The 19,274-nt window shown below is 34.7% G+C and overlaps 1 protein-coding gene across 2 annotated transcripts in view; it reads left to right on the top strand.

The window, feature by feature from the left end:
- Positions 1-19,274, top strand: part of LOC122329832 (guanine nucleotide exchange factor VAV3) — a 65,896-nt gene that overhangs the window by 17,125 nt on the left and 29,497 nt on the right. For both annotated transcript variants that reach the window (XM_043226439.1, XM_043226440.1), the window contains exons 3-10: positions 10,570-10,628; positions 10,732-10,797; positions 12,994-13,102; positions 13,187-13,279; positions 14,151-14,219; positions 14,319-14,422; positions 14,506-14,605; positions 15,183-15,278. In XM_043226439.1, coding sequence (XP_043082374.1) covers positions 10,570-10,628; positions 10,732-10,797; positions 12,994-13,102; positions 13,187-13,279; positions 14,151-14,219; positions 14,319-14,422; positions 14,506-14,605; positions 15,183-15,278 — 696 coding nt within the window. The remainder of the gene's footprint in view (positions 1-10,569; positions 10,629-10,731; positions 10,798-12,993; positions 13,103-13,186; positions 13,280-14,150; positions 14,220-14,318; positions 14,423-14,505; positions 14,606-15,182; positions 15,279-19,274) is intronic.

Raw genomic sequence — 19,274 nt, 5'->3', positions numbered from 1 at the left:
CCCCAGTCACAGAGTCACATGCCCTCGAGCACAGAGCTGGAAAGCATTCACACTTCCTCTTTCCTGACTCGTCGACCTCTTACTACGTGGCGTTCCCTGAAGGTTGAGTTGCGAGCTTACTCATGCTTCCTGTGTTCGACTCCTGGGGCCCCATGATGAAGGGGGAGGGTGTCTGTTTAAACACCAAACCCTTCCTGAGACCAAGACCCTTTAACACAACTACAGTCATGGGATGAAAATGGCTCTAGAAAAAATGGACTAGGTTACTGTCACACTGCCTTTAATGTAACGAAAAACATGTACTTAATATTTCTCTATATGGAACCATGTTTCCACCGCTTAATTAAAAAGTCTGAAGCTCAAGATATGAACAAAGTTGCAAGATTTGAGCTAAGAATTGATGTTTTTCTCATAATTCAGAGTTTATGTCTTATTATTTTACAATTCTAATTCATAATTAGGTTTTTTCCATTACGAAATAATTTTTTTTGTCTTTACAATTCTCCCTCTTTTACCTTAGAATTCCGAGTTTACAATTTTTCTTGCAATCTGTTTTTGTTCTTACATTAATTAGTGTTCTGGAAACATCCTGAAAATCAGAACGACTAAATCTGCTTGTTTCCTCCCCAATGTTTCTCACTGAGAAGATGAAAGTCAGGTGTGTGTTTTGGTGTGCACGGTTCCTTGCTGTGGTCAGCGCTATTACAGATGGGGCTTTTTGCAGAGTGCATCTAACACTCTCACCGTAACCACTGAGGGTCCTGTGTGGAAATCTGCAAACATCAAACATTTTGTACCACCTAAGTGTCCTATTTACACATCATGTTCAAGCTGCACATCTCTTCAAAGTGGGCTGCAAAGACTGATTTCTTTTTGTCAGTCTGTAGTGGGCGCTTGGTACGGAAACACTAAAGCCGAATTGAGCTTGGAGCTGTTATGAGATGTTTGATCCTCGGAAGCGTGGCATTGCGAAGCTTTATACTGAAGGTGTCATTTTTAAAGCCAATTAGAGATATTTTTGTTTGCAGAGATATTTTTCTTCTCCAGCGCACCAATCTGTTTGGATCCCATCAGCTTCAGTGAATCTCAAAGCTGTGTGCTTTAGAAAAGATGTCCTCCCTAGGCCTTTTAAAGAGTCCTCCAGTAAAACTTTCATGAGGGTCTTAAGCACGCGACTGAAATGCAGCCAAGAACAGATTTTTTTTAGGAACTGTTTTGAGTCTGCAGCACATGAATGATAATACAAACACGTAATATTTTAGCATAACTTCATCAAAAAAAATCACAGAAGGAACTTTAGCCACACAGTATTGTTTATGTGTTGAGGGTACTGCATAAAATTGTGTGCTGATTTAGTAATTTTTATTATACTACAATTAGTTATAAGGTGCTAGTAATATTTATTCCATGTACGTTCCTCTATTATAAATGTATAAAGTTATTGATATTTAGGCCATAACTCTATAAATCTTGAATTCAACCAATATGTTCAAAACACTGATTCATTTAGGACTGAAACTAGTTAGAAATGAGACACTAAATCATCCTTTCAGTTTGATTTTAATTGACAACATAGTTGATTTTAATGTTGTAATGAACTGCTGTTTAAAATTAATATTACACTCACCACCATGTTATTTTTTTATTTATAATTTGGCCAAATGCATGTGATATTGCTTATTGACCAAATAATATTCTTTGCAATACATAGGTTTATTGGATTCATTTTAAATCAATCACAAAACCTTTGTTTAAGTGTATTGATGTTAACATATGCATATAAATAGCATCACATTGTAAAAAAAAAAAAAAATCCATACAAAAATTATTTCCTGCCATAAAATTACTAGTACATTGAAGGAAATGTCTGTAAAATGAACAGATTAAGTTTACAGACATTTCCTTCAAACCTTAAACACAACAAATGCAATGCATATATAGAAATACGGGTAAAACTTGGAAAAATTAATATGGATATGTATTTTTACTGGTTTATCTTAGAGCTGTCAATCAACGACTATGGAAATGTATGACTCAAAGAAATGTAGTACTCATGTGTGTCATGTTAATCAAAAGCACAGTGATGTCATCAAAGCAGAAGCAAACACATGACAGGTTCTACGCCACTCTTTATATTCCATTTCATCATCAGATTGAAATTCCACTTGCTTTGCATATTTTAAATAGCGTTCCTATTTTTGTCGAAGCTGAAGGATGCCGGCTCTCGGGGCACAGGAGGACTAATCCTCACGGATGTGTGGGCAGTGTGTGAGTGTGGGAGAAGCTGTGTGCTTCCTCCACGGTCGAGGAATTACAGAAGAGTTTCAGTTGGTTGCGAAACACTGAGAAATCCTGCTCCCAACTTATCATTTTCATATCGTGGTAAAGATCTTGAGTTCGTGAGGTTCTCTATTATAACCAGCGTGCGCTATCTGACATGCTGTTTAAATCAGATTCACCTTACAAGAAAATTAGAATTTTTCATGAAAAAGAAGTACAGCAATGAGCCGAGATCATTATGTAGGTCATAATAACAGCTGCTTCCCCTCAAGTGGGATCCACCTGGCTTAGATCAGTGTTAGCGTCTGGGTTTTCATCACAGTATTACTCAGGACTTGTTGTGAATGTGTTTCCACGTGAGCACCGGTTCTGTCTGTGCAATGTTGTTTTCATCTCCTAGAACATTGGCGTACAGATTAGCGTGAACTGGCCAAAATCTGCAGTATTGCAAACACAGTCTTAAAGGCCAGAGAGTAAATTTTGTTCTGTTCGTGAAGTTTATGTTTTTGTCTTAATAAGGAATCGATCTGCAGATGTTCAGATGAGCTGTTGGGAATTGAAGCAGAATGAAAAAGCCAAAACCCAGCCGTTTTTTTGTGTTTTCTGTGGAACAAAATGTTACATGATGAATATTACCACCCAAAATGTGCGCAGTATTATTTATCGGAACAGATTCAGAGACACTTGGTATTACCACTTGCTCACCAGTGGATTCGCTGAAGTGAATTGGTGGAGTTCACAGTTGATAAAAACATCACAATGCAGCCCATCAGTTAATGAAGTGAAAATCTATTAACTTTAACTGTAAACTGTCACTTCTGGCCAAAATACCGTTATCCATAATAATGCTTTTTAAGTGAAAAAAAAAACAATTCCTTCCCCCATGTTGTCCTCTCACATCAAAACCCACTGTTTTTGTTTGTGAACTGTGTTTGATCCTCTCTCCTGATGCAGATAAAATGATATTTTTTCACCGAAGTAGGCGATATTATGGAGAGGATTTGTATTTATATTTTGTTTTTCAGAAGCAACAGTTTAAAGTAGTGAAAGTGATGCTTTTAGCAGCTGTTTCGACCCTCTTTCTGACGGCACCCATTCACAGCAGAGTCGGAACAAATCTGATCATTGAGTCAGAAAGTTAATTTTAATTTTATATCCCATTCCATTAGATGAGTGTTTTTGCATGCATTTTGAATGAGAGCTTTCCGCGAGGGCTCGTGTACAGCAAGTGTCAAAGAAAGTTGACTCTCTGTTTATGGCCTCAAGATCTATAAATGGAGTTAAACAAATGAGTGTCTTTAAATATGCAAATGACTGCCGATCATTTTAAGTCATTACAGGTTCCTCATTCTGGCAGGCCATGTCTTTCCTCAGTTTAAAACATCTGTAAGTGTATTCTGCTTTCAGCTGCTATAGTTTTATTTATAGAGATGTATTGTGTCTCTGAGTTCGGCTTTAATTACGGTACAGCCATAAAAGCACAGATGAGTAAAATGAATAATTCATCTGCGTGAAAATTGTAAAAATTGTAACTGGATTAAAAATTCATTTCACTGTCATGTTATATATCGCCTTGACGGTCACGGGACCCATTAAACAGCTTCCATACCAGTGTCAGTCAGCATAATCATGATCCATAATCGCTGATCTGGAATCTAAAAGTGAGGAACGCTTCAGGAACGTGCCTTCAGGAAACCGCAGAGAGGGAAAGATAAGAGAGTGGCTATAAAAGTCTGTGATCCATAATGGTCTGTTAGTGGAGTCTATATGAAACAATGCTTGTCTGCTTTTAGACAAAGACACAGAAATAGACCGCAAAGACTGCCGGGGGACTTTAACATCTGATTGAAGCTTATAATCAAACATTCGCTTTTACTGAATGCAAAATTACAGTACAGTGTCATTATTGAGAATAGCTTCAGGGAATAGAGATGTTTTACGGAACCGGTTTTTGAGACTAGTTTTAAATATTTACAGTATGTCAACTTTCTCTGTGGTCTGTGTTTCATGTGAAAGATAAAACAGTTGTGTAACGGCCGAAGTATCTGGCATACTATAAACAAGCTTCAAGATTCGAGATTGCAGCGAGCATGGTATTTTCTTATTGGTTGAGGTATGAGGTTCTGTCTTGTGGTAATGTCAGTGTAGAAGAGCATATAGCAGTTTAAAGCAGTGTTTCTCGATGTCTGAATCATTCTGGCAGGTGCGTGGATGAGGACCGGAGCTGAGAAACGCTGCTTTAGTGTAAAGCCGCTGTAAAATCACAACCATTGCAAAACCTTCATTTCTTAAAGAAGTATAAAGCTGTTTCTGTTTACATTAGATATGATACGTGTATTATGAATCAGAAACGTTTAATAAAGGTACAAAAGCTGTCACTGGGGCGGTACTTTTTCTTTTGTACCTATTAGGTTCAAATATGTACACTTGAAGTACTAATATGTATCTTTAAGGTACCAAAATGGACTCTTTAGGTACAAAGATGTATCTTTTGAAAAGGTACCGTCCCAGTGACCGCTTCTGTACCTTTATTTCTGTGGGTTTAATATAGAATTTTAGAAAAAATACATTTCATTTCATAGGGCCCTATTATATATGTTATATTAAATTATTATATATGATATATGTAATAAGTTATTAAGTAGTTATAGTTTCATAAATGGATTACACATGCTATTTGATTATTAAATTAATAAAATTTAATCCTAAAAAAACAAACACAACATTTGTATTAAATAAATTAATTAAATTTGAGAAAATAATAAACACATTTCAGAGGGCCCTAAAACTAAAAACTATTAATTTTGTTTTGTTGTTAAATTGTTAATGTTTTTGAATTGAAATTAAGTACTACTAAATTTGAATTGAAAATTTTTTAATAAATTTAAAATAAGTTAGGATAATTAAAATAATAAGGGAATACAGAAAAAACACATTTTGAATTTGTGAAAATAAAACAGAATTTTAACCTGAAACCATAATCTTGATATATAAAAAAAGCATACAACGTATGTGGAAAAAATCAATAAGTAAGCATGATTCCTTTTTAAATACCTGGGTGCAAAGTCCAACAGTGATTCAAAAATAATGTACATGCAAATGCATTTTGTAAATGAGTAATCATAAAGCTACACAAGAATACCACAAAATACAGAACATCCAAAGTGATTGATAATTATTTCTTTTACTTATTACAAATACATTTTATCCATTTTGCTGTTTGTTGCTTCTGAATTTTTGTATTTTTATCGTCTCACTCTTCTGTTGTACTGAACAATTGGACAGGACTAGAAGCAAAGCGTCCAAATTTTCCTCCCACTGTCTGTTTCACACTCATTCAGATCCCTATGTGTGGATGCTTTACATAACTTTAAGTATGAGTTAGAATAGTCTAATATTTGCATATTGATTGGCTTTCTAGTATATATGAAACTGCTTGTGCATCTGTGTGTGTGTGTGTGTGTGTGTGTGTGTGTTTATGGAAACCTGCACTTGTGCATGTGTGTTTAAATGGTTCTTGCCTGTGACCTTGTATGTAGGCCACTAATGTCAAGCAAGGACTATCTGATTAGTTTATCTGTGCCATGCTCTGTACTTGAGACATTAAAGGGCAGGGAATAGATCGAGACAGATAAAGACAAGACAAGAGACAGAATGGAAACATGCTCTTGCACTTTGATGATAGATGGAAGATAATATGGGTGGCACTTTTCACAAAGATGGTATAATTTGCTTTTAAAACGACCTAGTCCAGTTTTAAACCAGCTATATATCTGTTGCTAGAAAATAAGTCACACGAATCCAACTGTGTTTAGACAGGTTCCACATAATGCCTTATTATAATAATATAACATTTAGTCTAACCCTGACAGTCCACATTTTCGTGAGTTAAGCACCTCCTTTCACTGCTGAGAGGCTGACATATTTGTTTTAATCAGATGGTGTTTAAAGACATCTGTAAATTCGAAAGTCCCTGGACCACCGGTGCCAGTGATTCAACAGCGGAGACAGTGGTTCCTTTAATGTACGTTGATTACTTGTTCTTTAACTTGCAGCCCACTTAGTTTAGCTGACGTCTGGAAATCTTTTTCATGCACTAAAACGTATAATACTGACATATTTTCAGCATCTAAATGCACAAATGAAATGGTATTTTCAGAATTTAAACATGCAAAACAGACAAAATTGTGGTTGTAATTTTTGCTGTTTAGATGTCATGCAGTGTCAATGATCTTGAAGAGGTCAAAGGTGACTGTTAAAACTGTGAACTCACTGTGAAACGAGCGTATTCCATAACAGAGATGCTATCACTCATTCAGTATTTACATTTAAATAGTGCTTGCCCACACAGGCTTCTGATTGGCTGTGATATTTGATTGAGTCGTGTCGTGTCTAGTGTGGAATTGCTGCCTAAATTGCTGGGATCATGTTGTGTGGCCTGTAGTTAGGACACACTGTTACTTGTCATTTAATGTCTTCTTACCATGCGCCATAAAAGGCGTTTTTCTCCAAAATGCACAAAAGAACTTTAAAATGCAACAAATATGCAACATCTTCCCTATCTTGAGCAGTGAGTCTAGTTACCATAAACAGCAAATATTTAAAGTTAAAACTATAAAAGGTAAGAAAGAGATGATTCTTTGTGGACCCAAAAATGGTTCTTCTGTGGCATCGCTTGAAGAACCTTTTAAGGCGCCTTTATTTGTAAAGAGTGTAGCTTGATGTCTCTTTCTCTTTTTCTTCTCATGTACTGTAAATATATCTCTAATAAATATTTTATGTCCATTTATTAAGCAGCATCTACACATCAGTTCATATAATCTTTAATATTTAATTTAATCTAATAATTAAAGACCTCAGCACATTAATACATATCTAATTTAACCTAACAGTACATTTTTAATGTATATAAGATTACATTTTTAAGACCCAAAAATAGTTTTAATATTTACATGTTTTTAACGAGATAACAATCTGATTTAATTTGATTAAAAAGTTCAGCAGAAAATTATTTATCTTATTTCTCTGTTCTCATGAAATCTTTGTGTGATTAATTATAAGTAGGAGAAAAGCCGCAATGTTTTTTAGAATATGTTCTAGATTCCAACAGACTCACTTAGCACACTTAAGAGTCATAGCGAAATCTTTTTTCTGTCACAACCTAAAAACGTTCATCTCTGTACGCTTTTAAAAGAAACAGCGCGATTGTATTTCAGAGACAGGCCCTTAAATATTCAGAGAGAAACATTCTTACATTTATTGTTATCTCAGGAAACAGTCTGAGGTCGCAGATCCACCCTGGCTCACTTTTGCTGGGTTTTTGAAGCCCAGTTAGAACCAGTTCCATCCTTTCCTCTTCTTCACCGTGTTATGTAAGCCCTTACAGATGCAATCTGTAGATCCTGGAAATAAAGGGGCTTTTCTTTCTATGCTTTACCCACTGTATGTTCTATTTTGATGGTCCATCTTCCTTAAACTCTCAATGCATCTTCCTTTTTCTAAAAGTAGCATGTCAGGCGCTCACATTTTCCCTAGAAGTATCAGAAAGGTTTAAATTTTACGTTATAAAAAGCTTTTTTTTTTTTTGCATTGACGAGAGATGCCCTGCTGGTCTATCGCCTCTTGAAAGTGAAAGCAACCATTGCTTAGTCTGCACCAGCTCCATTTTTGGTCTTCCTGTTCTGTGCTGTGCCGGCTTTCATTAGAAACACAATGAAGTTATCCAGGATGAACACTTGCACCTTTGAAATTTTCTCCGTTCGTTTTAGCTATAGTGTACAGCTCCTCTCCTGAACAGGAAGCCAGACAAACCATTCATCTCTTTTAACCGAATTATCTTTTCCTGTCTTCGCATACGTGTCTATGTATCTGTCAGCGCTGATGTGTCTGCATCCAGTATTTGTGAAAAGCGTAACACCAAATTTACAGCGTGCTTACTGCCAAACCTGTTGGAACATACTGCGATAGGCCTGCATACAAATCATGTCATTTCCCTTTTGAAGCATAAGTGTTGCAATATAGCGAGGTGCAGATATGAGGGTGGGAGGGTGGAAATCCCAGCTGAGATTTCCCAAACACAACGTATATGGCATGAACGAACAGATAGTGATCATATTCCGCCGACGTGTTTCTAGGTGAGGAAGAGTTTTCGCATTAGGAAGAAAAACACCATTATCTTGTTGCAAACCTGTATGATTTTGACGTTCTTGTAAAACGCAAAAATAAATGTTAATCAGGGTGTTTGTACAGCTCTTTTGGTATTATTATGTGCCCCTATTATTGGTAATGAAAGGTTTCTTGGGAGTCCCCAATAACACATACATGCAAGGTCAAAATCACGTTCGTTGTCTTATAATATGCATTTATTTTTACCTCATTTGTCCAATGTCTCCCAAACGATTCGCTCAACAGTTCATTTTTCCAAACCGATTCTTTGCGTGACGCTAATCTACGGTGATTGTTCTTATTGGTCTTATTTTCATATCGTCATGCCTGATAAAGTACGTGCAGTGCTGATTTGTGTACAGTGTTACCAGGAAACAGCTGTTTTTAAGGCTCCACCTAGAGGTAAAGAATGAATATGAATACAGTGTGAACTTTGTTAACGATTTAGGTGATGATCCAAGATTTAGTTTTGCAGTTTGTTTTCTTGTTTAGACAGATTTGAAGAAATTTATCACATTACTTGCCCAACAATAAATCCTCTGCAGTGAATGGGTGCCGTCAGCACGAGAGTCCACACAGCTGATAAAACGTTGCAATAATCTGCGAGACCCCAGTATATCAATTTATGTTTTGTGTTTGTAATAAAGGCATAATTAATGAATTTCAACTTTAAACTATTGGTTTTTGGCCTATTTTCTCACTATTTTTGAGTTAAGTATCGATTACTTGTCGACTATTGTGATGTTTTTATCAGCCGTTTTAACTCACATTATGACGGCACCCATTCACCGCAAAGGAATTAATGGACAGCAAGTGATGTAATGTAAGATTTTTCCTTTAAACTTCTGCTTTTGTGTTCCAGTGAAACGCTTAAAGGTTTCACTATTATAACTTATTAATTACATAATTCAGAGCTTTTTTAATTACGCTTTTCTTGTGGGAAATACACAGAAAGTCCTTAAAATGCCCTTAACTTTCAGGGTCAAAACAGACACATTTGTTCCCAAAAGGACATGCTGACTGGTTCCCCAACAATGCAGATGAAAAGTTATTTTCTCTTAACACGCCAGACTGGTTGCATATACTGTCAGATGTGTTGGATCGGATCTTTTTGAAAGACTGAATCCGGAATGACAAGATGAGCATCTTTCTCTTTCTTTCTGTCTTTCTTTCTTTCTGGTCAGAAGAGCGTGCATAGATTGACGGTACTGCTCGACTCGGTCTGTACTCTGCACTCATAATGTTATTCAGTTGCCGTGCACACAGCAGAGTTCATCTAAGCCGGCGTGATTGCAATTGATTTATGAACACATCTTCCCCGGGCACTTCGAATGCTCAAATTACCCATGTGCTCATCATAGATATGGAAAATTTGAATAGAGCTGAAAAGGCACAGATTTGATGTTTTAGTTAAATGGTGATTTTTGACTGTGCTGTAATTGTGCATATATTTGTTTGACCAGATTTGTGTCTGTTTGCGTTTAAATGCACCTGTTTGTGAACTCTGGCGTTGATGTGTTGAATTTAATGACATGAAGAGTTGCTCGTTAGCTGGAATACTACTGATAAATGAGAATATGCGATAAATTTCATACTTTGTGTCGGAGGCTGATGAAGAAATCTTGATGCACACTGACCTCTGCTGGCACTAATGTTGAGGTGCTGTTTTTATCAAAACTAAAGATGATGGGAGTTTAAGTCTTTGTGTATCATATCTTTCATCATTGACATTTACAAACAAATTTCATTTTATAATACCCAATGGGTATTTGATAAGGAAAATAAATAGGCCTTTTCATGTTTAAATGCATATAAATGACTTTCATTGATGCAGCACATTTTATGCTTTGTATATATATATATATATATATATATATATATATATATATATATAAAATACATTTTTACATGGCTTAATTCTGGTCAGATATTTTTTTATAATGAACGCTAAACTACATAATTGATTATTTAACCATATGGTGAATATCTGTGGTAGTTTCTTCTTATGTATTATATTAGTAGTTACTATATAGTAGCAGTGTAGTTAACAATACTCACAGTCTGATTATATACTATCCCTTAACTTAACAAATAATCATTATTTTTCTTATCTTTTTCTCTTAGGTTATGGACACACTATCCAAACTCTCTCACACACACATTGCACAGCAGACTGGAATAAGGTATTTAAAAAAAGAAGAAATGAATAATTCTAACTATTTTAAGAGTGCAGCAGATGAAAATTCATATTTTATTTCTCTCTGCCTCTCTCTCATTCTATTCCAGGCCGTTTCCCACAGAAGAGAGCGTTGAAGATGAAGACATTTATAACCATCTAGAGGATCTGATAGAGTGAGGCATTTTTCTGCTTACAGTGGTTGTCTACCTCCAGATATTTTAACCTTTAGCTCACTGCGTTCTCTCTGTTAGATAGAGAAGCCTCAGGCTGGAGCACATAAGAGTTCTTAGGTTGATGTTAAAGTGATGAGTCATGAGAAAATGTGTGCCACATGCACGCTGTCCTACTTATAGACAGATTCATGAACATATTTGAACCTGAACCACAAAACCGGTCATAAGTAGTATGGGTATATTTGTAGCAAAAGTCAAAATACATTGTATGGGTAAATTGATCTATTTTTCTTTTATGACAAAAATTCTTACCATAAATATATCAAAACTTAAATTGTTATTAGTAATATGCATTAATATACACAAAAAAATCATTTTGGACAAATATTGGCGATTTTCTCAATATTTAGCACCTTCAGATTCGAGATCTTGAACTCAAAAAGTTCTAAGTTGTATCGTAGACAAATATTGTCCTTTCCTAACAAACCATACATCGATGGAAAGCTTATCTATTCTGATTATATTTTCAATTTCAATTTCAATTTCGATTCAATTTCTAACTCACAAACAAATGTTTTACATTTTTATTAGTTCATGTCTTTATTACATATAGTTGAACTAAACCCTTTTGACCAAGACCGAATTTACATTCAAATATATTCAAATGTATTCATTTACACTGCCAAAAGTTTGGGCTCAGTAAGACATCTAAAAATGAAGTAATTGATTTATTTATTGTTTTGAAAAAAACTGAAGACTTTTACACTGGTATGAAAAAAAGAAGTATTTTTTTAAATAAATGCTGTTATTTGAAACATTCTGTATATTAATAAATCCTGAAAAAATGATCATGGTTTCCAAAAAATTAAACAGCGCCGTTTTCGAAATTGATAATAAGAAGAAATCAAATAATTTTAATGCAAATAATTTTATTAAAATAAATAAATGATTTCCGAAAAATCGCGTGACACTGAAAACAGTGTATTAAAATGCATAAATGCATTTTTGTTGCATCAAAATTCACTAACACTTTAAAAACACAGTTTATATGATAGAATGTTTACAAAAGTCTCATAAAACTTGAGAAAGCAACTATTTAATCTAATGACATATATATATATACACACACAGACACACCAAGGGTCATTGCAGCTGTACAGCTGTTAGGTTAACAGCCTCAAATGTGAACTGTCAGATTTTGCCTTCGGCCTGTGTCCTCTCGTTTCCACTACTGCCACAGACAGGCAACAACAAACACAGTCATAGGATTACAGGACCATGAAGAGCCCTGCGGTGCTGCTTGATCTGTTATTTTGTCACACCACAGTCCAGAACTGTTATGCTTTCTTGATCTCTCGATTTTGAGTGCACTACATCTCGAGCCACGTGAACCCACTCCTAGTCAGTGAATGATTGCCGTTATATGCGGAGAAACCGAACCGCGGCTGCTCCGCCGCCAGTATTTTCTATTATTTGCATTTCACTTTATTCCGGATTGTGCTGAGTAACAGGCCGTCGAGTAGGCCAACAAGTAACATCAGCATAAATGTCTGTTCTCCTCATGTGACAGGCTTGAAGATTTGATGTTATGCTTTGCAAATATTGATGCTGCTGTCACTGCGTTTTGGCTCGGCCTCATCGCATCTGTTTCTTAGCCGCACGTAAACGAGGCCCTCTAACTGAGGGTTGTTTCCCACATGTGATGGTTTGTTCATATAAAGCGTGCTTGTTGAGAGCTTTTCCCTGGAGGGTGATGTCCCTGTCAGAGAGAGATTTTCCTTGAAGGCGTTTCGTAACAGATTCGAACTGCAGACATGGTTAGGGAAAGAAATCAACACAGTTTGTCTCTCTATCTTTCTCTTTTACACCCATCTGGAGAACACATCGGAGTGGTTTTTTAAGGCCTGACTCAGCTATAATGTCTCTTGGCTCTTGCTTTTGCTGTAGCTGGAAACCGTGTGTTTAATTTAGAAGAGGGAAACGCTATCGTTTTAAAACCCCTCATGAGCAATTTTCGAGAAGAGGTCTTTTTTTCTCCAGTATATTGGATACGCCGAAGCACTTGAACACGTCTTTGAGTTTTCTGTTTCATCGTCCATCTGCTTCTCGCTGCTAAACTGCAGCCGAATAGTAAATTTATGCAATAAACTGAAACCTTTGGAGAAGCTCTAAATGTTGCTGGCCTGTGTGTCTCAGCGAGAATGGCGTTGAGGATGAGGAAGATCTCTACGACTGTGTGTACGATGATGATGAGGGTGGAGAGGTGTATGAAGATCTGATGAAGGTTGAGCTGGTACAACCGCAGGTGAGTTCGCTGAAATGCTTTACTGTATGTATGAACATGCTTTGGGTTGCCCTCCGTTTCACTTTCTCGCTGCTGTAATAACAGAAACAGGCCGAGACGGACATCAGAAGCTGTTGTCTGATGGAAATCAAACAGACTGAGGAGAAATACACAGAGACTCTGGACTCCATAGAGAAGGTGAGCCTTTTTAGACCCGAACAGGCCTGCTGTAATGCTATAGCTTTAATGCATTGTAATAGATCTGCCAAGTGTCTTCTAGATGTAATACAACACATAATTTGTATTAAAACCATACAGTAACCACGGGTCAAAATGTGGATGAATCTTTTTACCATGTTTAGCTATAACTCAATGTACAGTGATTACTGGAAAAATATCATAGAATACAGTTCCAGTAACTTACTATAAGACACCATTATCATCACATTACATAGACAAACTGAAAAATTTGAATGATTTTAAAAAAAGACAGCCCACAAACATTGACATTATTAAACTATTATTAGTAGTATGATTATTAATGTTTGTTTTAAAGATTTTAAATATAATTTCTATTACAGTTACTACAATAAAACCATGGTCAGTTTCCACAATGAATAAAAAACCCCAAAAACATTATTTTGAAATATAGCTTTATCGCTGCTGTAATTATTTATTTACAATAGTAAGTACTATTTGTGTTTCAATAATAATAATAATAATAATAATAATAATAATAATAATAACATAAAAATAATTACTTTAAACATGTTTTGTTGCTTTTTTTTAATTAGTATGAATATACAATATTTCTTTTGTAGTTATTATAATAAAACCACGGTCAATTTCCACAGTAGTATCATTATATTTGTAATACAGCTTTATTGTTATTAATTATTTATTTATAATAATAATAGTATCATAATCATGATCATGTATTAATTTATCTTAGTGTGAATATAAAACATTTGTATTATACTGTAGTTACTATGATAAAAACAAGGCCAATTTCCACAAAGATTGCTTGCGTTAGCTTATCCATGTGCTTTTTTATGTTCTCCACCCACAGTTCTTTATGAAGCCTCTGGGACAGTCTCTCTCCTGTGTGGAGATCGAAAAAGTGTTCATCAATATACCAGTGAGTCACAAACAGCCTCTAACAGAGGACACATTTTAGCATAATTAACTGTGTCATTGTTCTCGTGGCCTCATATTTTGATGTTCTGTATTATACCAGGAGCTTGTGAAGGTGCACACGAGCCTTCTGAGAGAGGTCCAGGATTCGGTGCTCATGCATAATGCCAGCAACCTGTTTCAGATCTTTATAAAATACAAAGAAAGGTAATTGATTTATCCCTTTAGCTATTAAAGGAATAAATCCCTCACTTCTCCTTCTCACATGCGTCTGCTTTCCTGTATGACAGATTAGTCTTGTATGGGAAATACTGCAGTCAAGTAGAATCAGCCATTGCGTGTTTGGATGATATCTGTAAGAACAGAGAGGACGTCAGGCAGATGTTAGAGGTAAGACTATATCCATAAAATGTCACAAATATTTCTTGTGAGAACTTGGACATGTTACGAAGAACTATTATTTATTTATTTGCTTCAACCAAACAGAACATTAATGTTCTGTATGTTAAATACTACAAGTGTAAATATATACAACAGGTTATACACAGCCTTCATGCCGTACACATGTTCATTTATCATGCATTCAAACATATACAAACACACATTCCTACTCGTATAATACAGCCTATTAAATTGATTCAATTAATTGTAGATTTGTACGCACTCTGCATTTTATTATGTGATTTGGTTATAAAAATATTGTAACATTTTTAAAGACCTTGACATTGAGAAAGCGACGTTGTTTTGACAATATGAAATTAACCTGTTATGAAATTAGTTATCTTATGTTTTACTACCAAAACTAAAGTGAAAGTCTTTATTTGCTGTTAGACAGTGCCACCTGGTGGTTGAGAACTGTGGAAAACATTTTGGAAAACATTTTATTTCAATGTTTTGCTTTCTTTATTCATTTACAGAACAATCATGTTTCAGTCATATGTGTTTTTTGTTTGTTATTCATTTTTAGTTATGTTCCAAACGAGCCAATAACGGGAAGTTTACTCTGAGAGATCTTCTGGTGGTTCCGATGCAGAGAGTTCTGAAGTATCATCTACTTCTACAGGTCTGAAACCATTTAGCTGTAGTCCTGATTATAAAACCTGAGCATTAAGTACTTTAAAGCATAAAAAAATTATATTATTATTATTTATATATATATATATATATATATATATATATATATATATATATATATATATATATATATATATATATATATATTTTTATATATATATATATATATATATATATATATATATATATATATATATATATATATATATATATATATATATATATATATTTTTTTTTTTTTTTTTTGTTAGCTTAAGAATTTTTGTATTGTTTTGGTCGACATCTATTTTATTTAAGTATTTTTATTAACTATATCAATCTATAATTTATGCATTGATTAATATGCTCTTAAGGATTATTTAAAAAAAAGGTTAAATTCTTCTTAAAAATGCCTGATTTACTGCTAATGTCCACTTGGGGCAGTGGAGTCCACATTTTACTCTTCCATAGAGAAGCAGCATAATGCATTTGATATCCACCAGTAGAGGGCAGTGTAATATATCTCAGAGTCCTCCAATAGGGGCAGTATAATCCACATAATGAGCAAGCAGCATGCTTTATCCAGTCGTGTATGTTTGGACTGGCCCTTTTCCACAAACATCTCACGCAGACTGCAATGAATATTTCATAGTGTGTCTCTGTCCATCACACATTAGGTCTACTGCATGACCCAGCTATAAGGGGATTTAGAAATAAATGTGAACGAAGGTGAGAGAGAAATAGGAAAAAGCAGAGAGGAGGAGATGTGCGTAGCGTGTGTGGACCGAAGTCACTGCGATCCTCCTGCTGTTGCAGGAACCTTTCGGCTCTCAGCGGATAGAGCAGCGAAGGTGTTTTCTCTCTCTGTGTGTGTGTGTGTGTGTGTGTGTGTGTGTGTGTGTGCACGTCTACTTAGCATGCCTGCAAGGCTGTCCACAGCTCAGTTCACCTCCCTGCCCATCTGGCCAGCTGTGGGTTTAGGGAATGTGTGTGTGTGTGTGTGTGTGTGTGTGTGTCTGCTGCCCCTCTGGAGAGCAGGCTAGCGTGTGACAGACTGTCTTTCTCTGCTCTTTGCTCTGCTGAAGGAAGCCTTGGCCAGTGAGAGAAAGAGCAAGCCAGCTTTACGTAACGAGTTATAATCAAAATTCATAATCTAATATGAAGGATTCTAATATTTAAATTAAATAATTGCATATATTACCTAGTCTTAAAATGATTAATTCATTTATTAATGTAGAAATCACAACATCTGTATTGCTATTTAAAATAAATGTAAAAATAATAATAATCATCTAATAATAAAATAAAATAACTTTCTATTTTATTCAAAATGAGAATAAAATAAAATCTGTTTGCAACGTTGATAATTGATAAGACGTTTCCTGAGCACCAAATCAACCTAGAATGATTTCTGAATTATTTAGTATTATTTTAGTATTATAGTTTTTTATACATTTTAAAATGGCTTTTAATTATTGTTAATATTTTTTTTCCATTTCACATTTAATGCCTTTTAGTAATTTTGTTATGTGCTTTAGGGTGATATAATTTTTTATCCAGCCTGATCTCATGTTTATATGTAGGTATGAATACATTTAACATTTACAAGCTTAAAGCATTGCTTTTGCTGATGCTAAAATGTACAATTTAGATGTATTTCAAAGTTTAAAACGTACAAATCGCTACGTATTTTTAGTTATAAAATGTAAAATATTCAAATATTCATATTAGTGCTTTTTTATCATTTTTATCAATAAGCGTTTTAGATTTTTATACCCCTTTAACCTACTCTCAAACTAAACCTACCCATTTTATATCGAATATAAAACGCAATTGACCGAAATATACTGTAAATAACCATTTTCGTAACAACATAGCATTTAAAAATAGTTTTATAGTCGTTAATCTGAGTCCTACCTCTAAACCTAAACATAACTCATCAACAGAAAAAACAGCACAGACAGATGAATGCAATTAGAATGATTTATTTATTGCAAAAATGTCAAAAGCCGCACCAAAAGTAATCCAAATTACAATGTTTTGCAGCCACATTACTCTCTGGTGGAATGCAGTAGGTTTGTGTAAGGTGCAGAGCAGAATTTATGTTGTTAATCGCTGAAAATATCATCTAGATTATTCTGACGGGTTTCCCACCGTAAACTAGTGAAGACGTGCGCCATTCGCATCATACACCTAACCAGAAACGCGGAATGTCGCAGTCAGTGACGAATGCGGGTGAGAGCCAATGAGTGCTCGAGCATGTCAGAGAAAGCGCCCATGGAACGTAAGTTAGACATTAAATGAGAAGTAAAGATTAAACTGTTGCAGAAGTGCTGTTTATTTTAAAGGTTTATAATAAAGTCTTGTTTAACTTTATAAAGGCCTATTTTTGGAAACAAGAAGAGTGTAGTAACAGAGGCAGAAAAATCAGTTTTGTCATCATGTATTCAATAGTTATTTTAAATTGCAATGATATATTCAGAATATTGCTGTTTTAACGGTTTTAGACTTTTTCAAAAAAAAAAAAAAAAAAAAAAAAATATATATATATATATATATATATATATATATATATATATATATATATATATATATATATATATATATATATATATATGTATGTATATTTACAGACTCAACCTTTTGAATCATAGTGCATGTCTACATTTTAGAAATTATACTTTTACTGTAAAAGTATATATATATATATATATATATATATATATATATATATATATATATATATATATATATATATTACAGACTCCAAGCTTTTGAATCATAGTGCATGTCTACATTTTAGAAATGTTTAGCACTTTTACTGTAACCTTGCAAAGAAGGTGCTGTAAAAATGATGTTTGTAAATCAAGATTTAAAACTTTCTCACTAAGCTAAAAATTATCAGATTAAACTGGCAATATTTTTGAGTTGTTCGCATTGATAGCAACAAAGTGCCAAAACCGGGTAGTTATTAGACATAAAAAGGTGCAAAGTGGACCAGGCATTACAATACTGCGATGCGGGCCTGTGAAATCACATTGGAACGATATTCTTCTGGATTTCTGCAAACGTTTGGATAAGAGATTGGCTGCATTTTATTTCTGCGGTAATCTCTGTGTTCGTGTCATACCTCCTTTCTGTCTCTCTCTATCTCTCTCTCTCTCTCTCGCTGTGTGAGGGCAGAAGGAAGTGAGAATGAAAAATAAGGTGATGTCCGTCTTTCTGCTGATAATAATGCGCAGGTTCAGCTTGACTGACGCAGGGGATTTGGCTTGTGCTGGATGGCAATATATCTCTTAGGCCAAAAGGAAGCCATTTATCAGACCTGAGTAAAGGACATTCATAGCACCCTCCCTTATCCTACAGACTGGCCCAGATGTCTTGTTTACTTCATCCCGGAGCAGGAAGGCAATTTCAACCCCACAAAAACCTTTTGCTTCTCATTTCAATTCTTGAACCTGCGATGCAGGTTGGGATATTATTTCAGCTTGGGTGTGTGTGTGTGTGTGTGAAAAAGAAAAAGTAAGATAGAAAGACATGCCTTGCTGTGTATGTTTGTATTATCATTGTATTGTAATGCTTGCCACATAATCACCTCATTTGTTTTATTATTTTTTGACTCACTCTCTGAATTGTATAAGAGCCAACTCCTTTTTTTTCCGAGCGGGGACTGATGAATACACACGTGAAATCAAATCAAATTCTCTCAGTGTAACCTGTGGAGTGAAAATTCACATTTTATTAATGCACCATCCTGCTCGGCTAATATTAAATATTGAAAATCCCATAAAAACATTTCCTTTTGGGTTCAAATCCTTGGTTAGTGCATTTATTAATTTATTTTAGTTCATTATATTTTTCTGTCAGCTGAAATTTCAATTTATTTATAATAGGTGTGTTACATAGTAATAATTTATATGATGGGTTTTATATACTGTAAAAAAATTTTTGGGGTATTTTTCTTTTATAATAAAATGAAAGGAAATTCTAATGTATACATTTATAC

This window comes from Puntigrus tetrazona, chromosome 24 (assembly GCF_018831695.1).
Source record: "Puntigrus tetrazona isolate hp1 chromosome 24, ASM1883169v1, whole genome shotgun sequence".
Lineage (NCBI taxonomy): Eukaryota > Metazoa > Chordata > Actinopteri > Cypriniformes > Cyprinidae > Puntigrus > Puntigrus tetrazona.
This window is presented reverse-complemented; position numbering and strand designations above follow the sequence as displayed.